Here is a 16,122-nt window from a genome sequence, read left to right as displayed (position 1 = left end):
CTAGTATTAACAAAACTGATTCACTATGCAGCTTAATCACTGTGTAGAGGGCTTATATCCTCTTAATTATTCTCTCGAAGACATCCATTTATTGCAAAGCCCCTACAGAAACACGTCTTACTCTGTGTACTAAACATCATAAACAATGCCACAGACACTCGACAATTCCTCTTCTGGACATGCAGCTACGGTCTCTTATAGCTACTGAATAGATTCACAACCATGATAGACTTGGCATCATATCCCAGTTTCAGTCAGTCAGTGCTATGGTCTCCCTCCAGTCTTATTTGGGTGTTCCAGGCCATCCACAGGCCGACGGTCATGGTAGCCGTGAGTAATGTTCATTAGATTGGTTCGCAGCGTGCCTGTTGGGTTAATTAGCGTTGGGAAACAAAGCGGTCACCAGCGCAGAGCTTGGACTAATGGTACCAGCGCTCGGCTCTAGCCCACTGGGCTCCTTTAAAATCAGCCTCCATGGAGTTTACATTTCACAGCTTGGAAACTGTGTACCTTATGAGTCACATTATTAAAGGGGCAGTCCATCGACATTTGACTTTAAATAATAATATCTTGTTCTTGAGCATGAGAAACGTAAGAGGAAGTTGTGTTGACGATTAAAAAGGCACAACGTATTGCCTTAGCAACGGTTGATGGATTGGGACATCGAGACACGGACCTGAAAAGTGCATTGTAGAACTTAATGTCCCTTCAAAAAAAATGCCAATATGCAGTTGCTTCATCCATTTTTGGACATCTAAATGAATAATATGTACTGATTGATTGTTGGAGAATATAACTTATAAATGTCTCATGAACTTAGTTCAACTGTTGTTCCCCATCTGAACCCAACATAAGCTTGTTTTTCTCCAATGTTTGTAAATAAACACTATAAAACCTCACAACATCGTTAAAACTATCATTTTGATAGGTCAGTCCTTAAATTCATAGACAGAGTTATGGATGTAACAGTGGTTAGATTTATCTAGCCCCAATTCCTCAGCTATTTACAGAAACAGGGGCGGGGAGTACGCTTTGTTATTGTTTCATCTGCTGATTGATGCTTTCATTACATCTGACATGTTAGTCATTTAGCAGACGCTCTTATCCAGAGACTTACATGTTAGTCATTTAGCAGACGCTCTTATCCAGAGAGACTTACATGTTAGTCATTTAGCAGACGCTCTTATCCAGAGACTTACATGTTAGTCATTTAGCAGACACTCTTATCCAGAGAGACTTACATGTTAGTCATTTAGCAGACACTCTTATCCAGAGAGACTTACATGTTAGTCATTTAGCAGACACTCTTATCCAGAGAGACTTACATGTTAGTCATTTAGCAGACGCTCTTATCCAGAGAGACTTACATGTTAGTCATTTAGCAGATGCTCTTATCCAGAGAGACTTACATGTTAGTCATTTAGCAGACGCTCTTATCCAGAGAGACTTACATGTTAGTCATTTAGCAGACACTCTTATCCAGAGAGACTTACATGTTAGTCATTTAGCAGACGCTCTTATCCAGAGAGACTTACATGTTAGTCATTTAGCAGACGCTCTTATCCAGAGAGACTTACATGTTAGTCATTTAGCAGACACTCTTATCCAGAGAGACTTACATGTTAGTCATTTAGCAGACGCTCTTATCCAGAGAGACTTACATGTTAGTGTTTGGAGGTTTATAGAATGTTCTACATACTCAGTAGCCATTTTGTCTCGTCATTCCATTTTCCTCTCAGAAGAATGAATACTGGAAAGTCAGTCGGAGTAGTTGAAGCACACAATGGATGAAGTAGATGTCACAAAGCCAGCTGACCTTTCAGAAAGGTCACTCTTGATCAAGTGAGAAGACCTTTTTGTCCAGTGACACATCATAAACAACACTCTAAGAATGGACTCATTAACCACCATTACAGCCACCATCCACATGGCTTTCCAAGATGTCCGCCGTGCAGCCAGTCACGGGAGGTAACCAAGTTCAGCATGCTCAGAGGAGGATTATGCTACTAAGCCCTCATTAGGGCCTAATTAAAGAGCTGATGGGATTCAGCAGACCTCTTCTGTGGCTCAGCAATTACATTTGAAGATGAGCAGGATTGTAGGAGTAGGATCAACATGGAGAATGGATAAGAGAGTCACTACCGGACCACCAGTGACATCACAAACAGAATAAAGGAATGAGAAAGACCCTATGACCATATGTTGTCATGACACCTTACTGTGTGGCTTCTACATAGCTAAACATGATGCCATGTGCATGGAATGTAGTGAGGAAGGGACTCACCTGTGGATAGGGAAAAGCGCCCAGTGCCAACTGTAGAAAGAGAAAAACACGACAATAAGGGTGACGACAAAGGCATCCTGCGAAAATAATAAACAGGCCAACCGGGACTATCAACAGTTCAGTTACAGGGGCCTCCTGACTGGTGCAATGGTCTAAGGCTCTGCATCACAGTGCTAGCTGTGCCACTAGAGACTCTGGGTTCGAGTCCAGGCTCAGTCTCAGTGGTCTAAGGCTCTGCATCACAGTGCTAGCTGTGCCACTAGAGATTCTGGGTTTGAGTCCAGGCTCTGTCGCTACCGGCCGTGACCAGGAGACCCATGGGGCGGCGCACAATTGGCCCAGCGTCGTCCGGGTTAGGGGAGGGTTTGGCCGGCAGGGATGTCCTTGTCCCATCGCGCACTAGCGACTCCTGTGGCGGGCCGGGCGCAGTGCACGCTTACACGGTCACCAGGTGTACGGTGTTTCCTCCGACACATTGGTGCGGCTGGCTTCCGGGTTAAGTGGGCATTAAGTCAAGAAGCAGTGCAGCTTGGCTGGGTCGTGTTTCGGAGGATGCACGGCTCTCGACCTTCGCCTCTCCAGAGTCCATACGGGAGTTGCAGCGATGAGACAAGACTAACTATCAATTGGATACCACGAAATTGGGGAGAAAAAGGGGTAAAAATACAAATACATACATACATATATAAACAAAAATGCAAGAAATAAATAAAAATGAAATATATATATATAAAAAAAGACTATTGGAAGAGAATTAGAAAGGGGAGGAAGTTTAGTAAGCAGGTGTACAGGGAGCATCAGGAATATGAAGTGTCAGTTTAAATGTGGTTGAACCACAAGATCAGGGTTGCCTGGACTTGTTTTAGGACTGTGGTGGAAATGCCTGTTAATAGGAGTTCACAGGTGGTCTAATCTCCTCATGGAGGCAGACTAGCGTGTTCCAGATTAGAGAGGCCAGTCTTTGAGAAGGGCTCAATGCGCCCCCGTCGAATAACCCCCTTCCTCAAAGAACCTCTGCTATTAGTTAATAACACCCCCTGCAACCACAACCACCCCCCTGCCGAGAACAGAGGGATAAGCAGAGAGATTGGAACGATGGATTCATGTGATGTATGACTACACTGGAAAATATCCAACCCGCTCGTGACATTTGGCAATTCACTTTGCGTTGCGCCTGGCGTCTTTAATCTTGGTTTTATCTCTGATGATGTTGGCGCCATCATGTTATTACGACAATGTCAATACACGGGAAAACCCACGCTGGCCTTGAACGTGGACCGACTGCTAGCGACAACAGATTAATCCAAATTAAGAGGAGAGTTTAAAAGCCGTTTCATTTAGACTAATGCACACTTACCTGTATGGTTCTCTCTCGCGCGCTAACGATTCACAAAGAGGAAAGGGCTTTGATCCTGTGGCCAGAAAACTCTATCTTGATCAAACTGAGATTGTGTCGATAATTCAGACAGACTGTTATTTTCCGCAGCCCCATCCCTTACGGTCACAACGGTGATAATATTCAACGGTATTGACAAACAGTGTAGAGGCCAGAGAGGGTAAAGCGTTTGTCAGACTTGTGGAAATAGGAGTCCTTGACAGGAATAGATTGAGAATCAATAGGTGTCAATGGGGACGACAGGGCCTGGCCAAATGTAGTATTGAAATAAAAACCTTATTCTAAAATGGAGCCCCTTGAGACACAGACACCTGCACTCTGCAATCACAGACACACACACACAAACACCTGCACTCTGCAATCACAGACACACACAAACACATGGACTCTGCAATCACAGACACACACAAACACATGCACTCTGCAATCACAGACACACACAAACACATGGACTCTGCAATCACAGACACACACAAACACATGCACTCTGCAATCACAGACACACACAAACACCTGCACTCTGCAATCACAGACACACACAAACACATGCACTCTGCAATCACAGACACACACAAACACATGGACTCTGCAATCACAGACACAGAGAGAAACACACAAACACCTGCACTCTGCAATCACAGACACAGAGAGACACACACAAACGCCTGCACTCTGCAATCACAGACACAGAGAGAAACACACAAACACCTGCACTCTGCAATCACAGACACAGAGAGACACACACAAACGCCTGCACTCTGCAATCACAGACACAGAGAGACACACACAAACGCCTGCACTCTGCAATCACAGACACAGAGAGACACACACAAACGCCTGCACTCTGCAATCACAGACACAGAGAGACACACACAAACGCCTGCACTCTGCAATCACAGACACAGAGAGACACACACAAACGCCTGCACTCTGCAATCACAGACACACAGACACACCTGCACTCTGCAATCACAGACACACAGACACACACAAACGCCTGCACTCTGCAATCACAGACACAGAGAGACACACACAAACACCTGCACTCTGCAATCACCTCCATGAAGGAGATGCCCACGCTCCAGACATCTGAATGGATGCCATACTGCTCCCCAGATATCCTCTCCGGCTGCGGGGTACAAACAAGGGGGTCAGATGAGGTATGCTGTGGTTGACTTGAGATGTAGGAAACTTTGTGCTATGCTATACTGTGTTCAACTGAGCCATTTGTGGTTACTGCTTGATCAGATGTGTCCTGTCAATGTTTCTCCTAGAACATTTTCAAGGCTGGCACAAAGGCCCCCAAACACAACATCCAGAGCCTCTTTCACCAAGACGTCCAATTACCACCCAAATGTATTCATATTAGGTCTACTTACTGCCATGTAGGCGTTAGTTCCCACATACGTCTTGGCGATGGAATTCACCAACTGCAAACAAAAGAGGTTAGATTGATAAACTGTAGATGGGTGAATAGGTTTCTCTCTTTCCCTCAGTAACAATTGACTGAGCAAAATACTTGTGCATTACTTTTGTCTTCCAGTCGATTTGTCCAACTGTTTCACATGAGAACAGACTGTACCATATTCTTAAAGGTCATTCAGTTTTGTCCAAATTATAGCAAACCAGCAAATTGATTTGTTTATGGGAAAAGTACACTTCACATTACACTGTATATGGCATCATTACATTACATTACAATACATTACATAACAAAACAATACATTACATACATTACAATACATGCTATTATATTACTGTATAGGAAAATGACCATAGTGATGGCTATAACTGAAACAAGGTGGCTATAACTGAAACAAGGTGGCTATAACTGAAACAAGATGGCTATAACTGAAACAAGATGGCTATAACTGAAACAAGATGGCTACACCTGAAACAAGGTGGCCATAGTGATGGCTATAACTGAAACAAGATGGCTATAACTGAAACAAGATGGCTACAACTGAAACAAGATGGCTACAACTGAAACAAGATGGCTACAACTGAAACAAGATGGCTACAACTGAAACAAGATGGTTACAACTGAAACAAGATGGCTACAACTGAAACAAGATGGCTACAACTGAAACAAGATGGCTACAACTGAAACAAGATGGCTACAACTGAAACAAGATGGCTATAACTGAAACAAGGTGGCCATAGTGATGGCTATAACTGAAACCAAATGACTATAACTGAAACAAAATGGCTATAACTGAAACAAGATGGCTATAATTGAAACAAGGTGGCTATAACTGAAACAAGATGGCTACACCTGAAACAAGGTGGCCATAGTGATGGCTATAACTGAAACAAGATGGCTATAACTGAAACAAGATGGCTATAACTGAAACAAGATGGCTATAACTGAAACAAGGTGGCCATAGTGATGGCTATAACTGAAACAAGATGGCTATAACTGAAACAAGATGGCTATAACTGAAACAAGATGGCTATAACTGAAACAAAATGACTATAACTGAAACAAGATGGCTATAACTGAAACAAGATGGCTATAACTGAAACAAGATGGCTACAGCTGAAACAAGGTGGCTATAACTGAAACAAGATGGCTACAACTGAAACAAGATGGCTATAACTGAAACAAGATGGCTACAACTGAAACAAGATGGCTATAACTGAAACAAGGTGGCCATAGTGATGGCTATAACTGAAACAAAATGACTATAACTGAAACAAAATGGCTATAACTGAAACAAGATGGCTATAATTGAAACAAGGTGGCTATAACTGAAACAAGATGACTATAACTGAAACAAGATGGCTATAACTGAAACAAGATGGCTATAACTGAAACAAGATGGCTATAACTGAAACAAGATGGCTATAACTGAAACAAGATGGCCATAGTGATGGCTATAACTGAAACAAGATGGCTATAACTGAAACATGATGGCTATAACTGAAACAAGATGGCTATAACAGAAACAAGATGGCTATAACAGAAACAAGATGGCTATAACTGAAACAAGATGGCTATAACTGAAACAAGATGGCTATAACAGAAACAAAATGACTATAACTGAAACAAGATGGCCATAGTGATGGCTATAACTGAAACAAGATGGCTATAACTGAAACAAGGTGGCTATAACTGAAACAAGGTGGCTATAACAGAAACAAAATGACTATAACTGAAACAAGATGGCCATAGTGATGGCTATAACTGAAACAAGATGGCTATAACTGAAACAAGATGGCTATAACTGAAACAAGATGGCTATAACTGAAACAAAAGTCGGCATGGCAGAGACCGTTTGTCCTACATTAAGTACCGCTCCCATCTCCATCTCCTTTCCCTTCCTGACTTACATACCCAAATCTATTGAAACGTCAGTGTTACTGTGGTCTGTTCCCAGCCCTCTCACAGGGGACTAGGATGAGGACGTGGGGACGTCGGAGTGTGTGTGTGAGCACAATGGGACATGCCATGGATGACAGGGCTGTGATAATGAGTGAATGATTGTGTTCCCTGATGGCTCCTGTGTTTGGAGGGAAGGTCCTGCTCAGGGAAGGCAGAGACACTGACCTTCCTACAGGGCAGTGTGTGTGTGGAGGTAAAGCTAGTATTCAGAAGCCTGTGCAGGGGTCAACGCTGTTTCACATCTCCAAGGAGAGAGGGATGAAAATTAATTAAAATTGGGGCGTGGGGGTGACAGGGTGAGAGAGAGTAGGGGGGAGTTATTCCCAGGGGTCTTTGGGGGAGTTGGAAGGGCTGTCCCTTGGTGACGTAATGACATGACACACAGACACACACACATCTTAGCTATTGTCTGCCTAGCCACGCTCTTGCCACGTCCATCAAAGGCATATCAATGAAGCTTTGGCGTTGTGTGTGTGTGTATGTGTATGTGTGTGTATGTGTTTGTGAGTAGTAATTATAACAAGTGCATGTTTTCGAGTGCCTGTGGAACAATGGTAGTGAGGAAGTTAATGTGAGAGGCTGTCCCTCAAGGTGCTTCCACTGTCGTGAGGACACAATGAATAGGTCCAGATTGACAGGTCGACTACACACAGAGAGAGAGAGAGAGAGAGACACACACACAGAGAGAGAGAGAGAGAGACAGAGACACACACACACACACACACACACAGAGAGAGACACACACAGAGAGAGAGACACAGAGAGAGAGAGACAAACACACAGAGAGAGGGAGAGAGAGAGACACACAGAGAGAGAGACACACAGAGAGAGAGACACACAGAGAGAGAGAGACACACAGAGAGAGAGAGACACACAGAGAGAGACACACAGAGAGAGAGACACACAGAGAGAGACACACAGAGAGAGAGACACACAGAGAGAGAGACACACAGAGAGAGAGACACACAGAGAGAGAGACACACACACGGAGAGAGACACACAGAGAGAGAGACACACAGAGAGAGGGAGAGAGAGAGACACACACAGAGAGAGAGACAAACACACACATACAGAGAGAGACAAACAGAGACACACACGGGGGACTGTACCTGCGTGCTGACTCCAAAGTCACAGAGCTTCACTTGACCTCTAGTGTTGACCAGCATGTTGGAAGGCTTGACGTCTACAGAGACAAGTACATAGAGTAACAGCTGCTACCTCCGCCAATCAGACTGTACTCATGTTATATCTTCATTTGACCAGTTTCTCCCAGCAAGAAAATGATCCTGCAGCAACAGGACATGATAATCCTGCAGCAACAGGACATGATTATCCTGCAGCAACAGGACATGATTATCCTGCAGCAACAGGACATGATTATCCTGCAGCAACAGGACATGATTATCCTGCAGCAACAGGACATGATTATCCTGCAGCAACAGGACATGATTATCCTGCAGCAACAGGACATGATTATCCTGCAGCAACAGGACATGATTATCCTGCAGCAACAGGAAATTATTATCCTGCAGCAACAGGAAATGATTATCCTGCAGCAACAGGAAATGATTATTATTATTGAGATTCATTTTTGGGGGGGGGCAAATCAAGTCTGACATTTTAAAGTGGAAATTACAAACTTTAGAAGCCATTTTAAACCTTGAATACACTACTAAGTTACATTTTCTGCTGCGCAGGAAGATTCTGTGACAAAAGTGATCAAATTAAGATCTGTACTGTATACAGCATAATGACAGTATCTCATTTCATGATATTCTACGTATACCTTTCACGTCACTGACCTCTGTAGAATCTACTACCTTTCACCTCACTGACCTCTGTAGAATCTACTACCTTTCACCTCACTGACCTCTGTAGAATCTACTACCTTTCACCTCACTGACCTCTGTAGAATCTACTACCTTTCACCTCACTGACCTCTGTAGAATCTACTACCTTTCACCTCACTGACCTCTGTAGAATCTACTACCTTTCACCTCACTGACCTCTGTAGAATCTACTACCTTTCACCTCACTGACCTCTGTAGAATCTACTACCTTCCACATCACTGACCTCTGTGAAGAATCTTCAGGCTCCATAGATAGGTTAGGCCTTTCACTACCTGAAGACAGATAGATATGGAGTTCAGAATTCACCAATACCCAAAACCACTGCTTTCAGACACTGGTGGGCTAACTCATTTGGTTAACCATTTATATACAGGACCTTCAGAAAGTATTCACACCCTTTGGCCTTGACTTATTCCCCATTTTGTTGTTACAGCCTGAATTCAAAATCCATTAAATATTTTTTTTTTTCTCACCCATCTACACACAATACCCTAAAATGTCAAAGAGAAAACATGTTTTTAGGAACTTTAGCAAATGTAATGAAAATCAAATACAGAAATATCTAATTTACTTAAATATTCACACCACAGAGTCAATACTTTGTAGAAGCACCTTTGCCTGTGAGTCTTTCTGTGTAAGTCTCTCACATCTTTCCACACCTAAATTGTACAACACTTGCCCATTATTATTTTTTCAAAATTCTTCAAGCTCTGTCACTGTTTTTTGATCACTTTTAGACAAATATTTTCAGTACTTGCCATAGATTTTCAAGTAGATTTAAGTCAAAACTGTAACTCGGCCACTCAGGAACATTCACTGTCTTTTTCGTAAGCAAGTCCAGTGTAGATTTGGCCTTGTGTTTTAGGTTATTGTCCTGCTGAAAGGTGAATTTATCTCCCAGTGTCTGGTGGAAAGCAGATTGAACCAGGTTTTCCTCTAGGTATTTGCCTGTGCTTGGCGCCATTCCATTTCTTTTTTATCCTGAAAAATCCCCAATCCTTAATTAAGGATTACAAGCATACCCATAACATGATGCAGCCACCACTATGCTTGAAAATATGGAGAGTGGTACTCAGTAAGGTGTTGTATTGGATTTGCCCCAAACATAACACTTTGTATTGAGGACAAAAAGTGAATTGCTTTGACAATTTTTTGCAGTATTACTTTATTGCCTTGTTGCAAACAGGATGCATGTTTTGGGATATTTTTACTATGTACAGGCTTCCTTCTTTTCACTGTCATTTAGGTTAGTATTGTGGAGTAACTACAATAATGTTGATCCATCCTCAGTTTTCTCCTAGCACAGCCATTAAACTCTGTAACTGTTTTAAAGTCACCATTGGCCACATTTTGAAATCCCTGAGCGGTTTCCTTCCTCTGAGTTAGGAAGGACGCCTGTATCTCTGTAGTGACTGGGTGTATTGATACACCATCCAAAGGGAAATAAATAACTTCACCATGCTCAAAGGGATATTCAATGTCTACCAATCAGTGCCCTTCTTTGTGAGGATTGGAAAATCTCCCTGGTCTTTGTGGTTGAATCTGTGTTTGAAATTCACTGCTCGACTGAGCGACCGTAGAGATAATTGTATATGTGGGGTACAGAGATGAGGTATTAATTCAAAAATCATGTTAAACACTATTATTGCACACAGAGTGAGTCCATGCAACTTAGTGTGACTTGTTAAGCACCATTTTACTGATGAACTTATTTAGGTCATAACAAAGGGGTTGAATACTTATTGACTCAAGACATTTCAGCTTTAATATGTAAAAAATGTCTAAAATCATAGTTCCACTGACACGATGGGGTATTGTGTGTAGGCCAGTGTAAAAAACAACAACTCTATTTAATCCATTTTGAAATTCAGGCTGGAACACAACATGTGGAATAAGTCAAGGGGTGTGAATACTGTGTGAAGGCCATGTATCTGCTCATTGATCATGGACTGTACAAACACACCTATTAGTCCAGAGCAACAGAGTTGCATAGCTACTGTGTATCGCTACGTTCTTGATATCAAAACCATTTGCTTTTAAATGACGACAGCGAGCAGCAAAGACTTTAAGGATTCACATATTTTGGTTTATTATTGAGAAAGAAGATTCGACCACAGAACAACGTGCCAAATCTACTTCTCAATTCAGACAGAATCAAACGATCTGATTGGACTGTGGCTCTGGTGCCAAATCTACTTCTCAATTCAGACAGAATCAAACGATCTGATTGGACTGTGGCTCTGGTGCCAAATCTACTTCTCAATTCAGACAAAATCAAACGATCTGATTGGACTGTGGCTCTGGTGCCAAATCGACTTCTCAATTCAGACAGAATCAAACGATCTGATTGGACTGTGGCTCTGGTGCCAAAACAACTGGTGTGCGTACGCAGCATCCATCTCGCCCTCCCGGGTGCTTTTCCCAGCGATAATTAACAGCTCTGACAGTGAGAGAGGGGGAAGAGAGGGAGGAGAGCTGTGAATTAGAATTAACGCTGACTAAATAGCTGTCAATGTTTGATTACAGGCTGAATCAGAGGGAGAGGAGCTAATAGAGGTGGAAACACCCACGTTAGGCTGAATCAAACGCTCCTCTGTGATGTATGTGTGTGTGTGTGTGTGTGTGTGTGTGTGTGTGTGTGTGTGTGTGTGTGTGTGTGTGTGTGTGTGTGTGTGTGTGTGTGTGTGTGTGTGTGTGTGTGAGAGAGAGTCTGTCCATTTCATCCCTTTCTCACTGATGAAGGCTACTTGGGAGATTCACACCTGTTGGCCACACTTGCCAAAATGGGTCAACTTTACCCGCAAAAGTCTCAAAGTTATTAATTGAGTTATTATTTACTGAATTGGATAGAATGATGAATTGTAGCCAATTCGTCAAACCCGCAATTCCCATACAAAGCTACCTGGTCCATTGTCTTCCTAGGTGATGCTTTACAGAATGATAGTCTCATTTTAAATAGTTGTGGTCAGTTATAGAATATGATAGTCTCATTTTAAATAGTTGTGGTCAGTTATAGAATATGAGAGTCTCATTTTAAATAGCTGTGGTCAGTTATAGAATATGAAAGTCTCATTTTAAATAGTTGTGGTCAGTTATAGAATATGAGAGTCTCATTTTAAATAGTTGTGGTCAGTTATAGAATATGAGAGTCTCATTTTAAATAGTTGTGGTCAGTTATAGAATATGAGAGTCTCATTTTAAATAGCTGTGGTCAGTTATAGAATATGAGAGTCTCATTTTAAATAGCTGTGGTCAGTTGGTTTGAGAGCTGAAAGGCTGTTCACTCACCGCCACAGAGATCCTACCCAACACATGTTCTGGAATCCTCCTGTATACGTCCAGAGAGCCACCTGCACACACACACACGCACACACACACACACACACACACCACACACACGCACACCGTTCAGTGTTGATGGACGCATGCTGACAGGTCGTCCATCGAGGGAGACAATGTGTTATAACTGAGAAATCACTGTGTTAAATTCACGCACACACACTCCCACCCTTGTAGCTTTTAGCAAAGATGCATCCTAGCCCCCAGCCACTGAAGATGACAGTCTTCCTCTAAGTAGAAGTGTAAATGGATACAGGGTGGTAAGAGGTTTGGCATTCCAGCTTTCATAGAGCTCTGGATGGGAGTGGAGTAAAGGCCTCTGCTAGCCACAGCCTCAGCACTAGCCACAGCCTCAGCACAAACCGCAGCCCTGGCGCTAACGCTAACCCCAGCGCTAACCCTAACCCCAGTATTGGCGCTAACGCTAACCGCAGCCCCGGCGCTAACGCTAACCCCAGCGCTAACCCTAACCCCAGTATTGGCGCTAACGCTAACCGCAGCCCCGGCGCTAACGCTAACCCCAGCGCTAACCCTAACCCCAGTACTGGCGCTAATGCTAACCCCAGCGCTAACGCTAACCCCAGCGCTAACCCCAGCGCTAACGCTAACCCCACCGCTAACCCTAACCCCAGCCTCAACACTCACCGTCCATGTACTCTGTGCATATGGAGATCCTGTTCTCCACAAAGAAGGCACTGTAGAAGGTTATGATGTAGGAGGAATCACACTGTAAAACGAAAAGACAATTAACACAGTTCATCCACTCATTAATTAACATTGATGCATGTTGCAGTATTTATTGTTGAACTGTTTAGTTAGCCCATTTCACAGTCTACCTCAGAAGAAAAGGAGAGATCTGGGGTAAATTATTGAGAGGGCTTATCAGCAATCACGTGTTCCTGCCTCGTGCGTATTTCGACAATCCCTGGCTTGACACGCAGGAGGAGAGGAGATCCACTCAGATAAAAGGTGCTCCATGAACTAGTCTAAAGTAACATAGAGTAGACTAAACACTGCAGGTCTGATAAGAGAGGCTTCAGCTGGGGGAGAGATTTGACTACATGATTTGGGACAGTTGCGGGAGAGATTTGACTACATGATTTGGGCCAGTCGAGGGAGAGATTTGACTACATGATTTGGGACAGTTGAGGGAGAGATTTGACTATATGATTTGGGCCAGTCGAGGGAGAGATTTGACTACATGATTTGGGCCAGTTGCGGGAGAGATTTGACTACATGATTTGGGCCAGTTGAGGGAGAGATTTGACTACATGATTTGGGCCAGTTGGGGGAGAGATTTGACTACATGATTTGGGCCAGTTGGGGGAGAGATTTGACTACATGATTTGGGCCAGTTGGGGAAGAGATTTGACCAGTTTGGGGCTCTAGAGAATAGAAGCTGACCTTGTAGAGGATCTCCAACTCGGACATGATCTGTTTCTGTAGCTCCACTGTGATGTCCAGAGGAATGACCTGTAAAGTCACAAGCACAGCCCAAATGAGATACCAGTGTAACATACACGTGCACAGGTTAATATGCTAGCACGCACACACCGCTAATGCACTTCAAAAACACACACAGAAACATTTAAAGCAATGTACATTATAATTATAATGGAACTATGGGTCAAAATAATCCTGCACTGGTGGTAACACATGACCTAGAAACCTTGTAGAGAAACTCATGATTCTTTCATGCCAACCTATCTGGACAGTGTGGATACCGTACGGTAAATGGGCACTACCAGGGGTGTGAATTTTGATCTGGCTGCACTGAGCTTAGCTAATAGCTACAGCAGTGGCACGCTAGCATTAGCAAAGATTAGCTAAACTTGCAGCTTATCATTGATTACAGGTTAGAGAGAGAAGGGAGTAGCTAAATGTAAACATCCTTGATTACAGGCTAGAGAGAGAAGGGAGTAGCTACATGTAAACATCATTGATTACAGGTTAGAGAGAGAAGGGAGTAGCTACATGTAAACATCATTGATTACAGACTAGAGAGAGAAGGGAGTAGCTACATGTAAACATCATTGATTACAGGCTAGAGAGAGAAGGGAGTAGCTACATGTAAACATCATTGATTACAGGTTAGAGAGAGAAGGGAGTAGCTACATGTAAACATCATTGATTACAGGCTAGAGAGAGAAGGGAGTAGCTACATGTAAACATCATTGATTACAGGCTAGAGAGAGAAGGGAGTAGCTACATGTAAACATCATTGATTACAGGCTAGAGAGAGAAGGGAGTAGCTACATGTAAACATCATTGATTACAGGCTAGTGAGAGAAGGGAGTAGCTACATGTAAACATCATTGATTACAGGTTAGAGACAGAAGGGAGTAGCTACATGTAAACATCATTGATTACAGGTTAGAGACAGAAGGGAGTAGCTACATGTAAACATCATTGATTACAGGCTAGAGAGAGAAGGGAGTAGCTACATGTAAACATCATTGATTACAGGCTAGAGAGAGAAGGGAGTAGCTACATGTAAACATCATTGATTACAGGTTAGAGACAGAAGGGAGTAGCTACATGTAAACATCATTGATTACAGGCTAGAGAGAGAAGGGAGTAGCTACATGTAAACATCATTGATTACAGGTTAGAGAGAGAAGGGAGTAGCTACATGTAAACATCATTGATTACAGGCTAGAGAGAGCAGGGAGTAGCTACATGTAACGAGGGTCAAGGAGGTACCCATTACATCTACCTTCCATTCCACTCCAATAGATTAGATTACTGGTAGAATTACAGAGCATGAGAACAAAGTGGATGAATGAACCAATGAGAGGGGGGGGGGGGGGATCACAGAGGTTGAGAAGCATAGAAAATGAAAGAGGGAGGGAAAAGGACAGAGGTAGAGATACAGAAGAAGACTAGTGTAGTTGAAGGTGATTTGGTAAAAGGAGAGGTGCCCAGGTAAAGGTTACAGCTGTTGATCTCACCTTCACCGCCAACACTCTGTTCCCGAGAAGATGGTACGCTCTGTGGGAGAGAAAGAGAGGAAACATGAACATAGCCCAACGAACGCCAGAGCTTCAGTAAAGTCCCTACTAAACTATTTCACACATTAAAACACCCCTGTTACTGTTCATTCATCCGGGCCTTTAAAGTCATCATGTGAATGAAAATATGTTGAGTGGAAAAGGATTTGGATGAACATCACAACATTCAGAATGGACATACAGTAGAGAGGGCCAGACTAAACATGCTTGTTCAAATCAGCCATCCACAGTTTTCCTAGTTGGTGAGTTATAACATGAAGAAAGGGGTGTTGTCATAAAGGAAATCGTAGAATCCAAATGAGCATGACAACATGTCTCTTAGTCTGACAGTATTTCCATCATTAAAAAGGTCAGAGGTCAAAACAATAGCCTTCATGACACATGGCCATTGAGCCCAGTCAGTCCTGTATCGTCACAGTTCTCCAGACAGGTTTCAGGTGGCAGGTAAACCAAACAGCCAAGGAGCGCCGGCTGGCCTAGCCGACCTTAATGATTTAATTATGAAACTCCTTAATGCCCACCGTCGGGTTTGGTTACCGGCCAAGAGGGTCGGTTTACCAAAAGCGCCAATGTCTCAACATCCAATCCTCTTGTCCCCGTAGAACAGCTGCCGGGGGTGAGGGCCACAGGGAGGGCGTACGTCACCAGCCCAGTTCACCAGTTTGTTTACGACAGCCAGGTATACTGGATACCTCCTGCGGTTTCACCTGTCAAACAGGGTAGGCCGGCGTGTATGAGCTCAGACCAGGGTGTGTGATTAATGCGTGGTAGATAGGAGGATCGTGTTACACCTCTAAACTGGCCCTTTAATTAATGACACCTCTTAGTGTCTCGTCTGGGTCGTCTGATAACCACC

The 16,122-nt window shown here is 43.2% G+C and overlaps 1 protein-coding gene across 4 annotated transcripts in view; it reads right to left on the bottom strand.

Annotated features, from left to right (window-relative positions):
- The window catches only part of map2k5 (mitogen-activated protein kinase kinase 5), a 100,460-nt gene that overhangs the window by 44,179 nt on the left and 40,159 nt on the right, over nucleotides 1–16,122 (bottom strand). For all 4 annotated transcript variants that reach the window (XM_071400667.1, XM_071400665.1, XM_071400666.1 and 1 more), the window contains 9 exons: nucleotides 15,207–15,246; nucleotides 13,660–13,728; nucleotides 12,901–12,982; nucleotides 12,205–12,266; nucleotides 9,140–9,188; nucleotides 8,175–8,248; nucleotides 5,060–5,110; nucleotides 4,738–4,809; nucleotides 2,285–2,314 (listed from right to left, as the gene is read on the bottom strand). In XM_071400667.1, coding sequence (XP_071256768.1) covers nucleotides 2,285–2,314; nucleotides 4,738–4,809; nucleotides 5,060–5,110; nucleotides 8,175–8,248; nucleotides 9,140–9,188; nucleotides 12,205–12,266; nucleotides 12,901–12,982; nucleotides 13,660–13,728; nucleotides 15,207–15,246 — 529 coding nt within the window. The remainder of the gene's footprint in view (nucleotides 1–2,284; nucleotides 2,315–4,737; nucleotides 4,810–5,059; nucleotides 5,111–8,174; nucleotides 8,249–9,139; nucleotides 9,189–12,204; nucleotides 12,267–12,900; nucleotides 12,983–13,659; nucleotides 13,729–15,206; nucleotides 15,247–16,122) is intronic.

Source organism: Salvelinus alpinus, chromosome 5, assembly GCF_045679555.1.
Source record: "Salvelinus alpinus chromosome 5, SLU_Salpinus.1, whole genome shotgun sequence".
Classification (NCBI taxonomy): Eukaryota; Metazoa; Chordata; class Actinopteri; order Salmoniformes; family Salmonidae; genus Salvelinus; species Salvelinus alpinus.
This window is presented reverse-complemented; position numbering and strand designations above follow the sequence as displayed.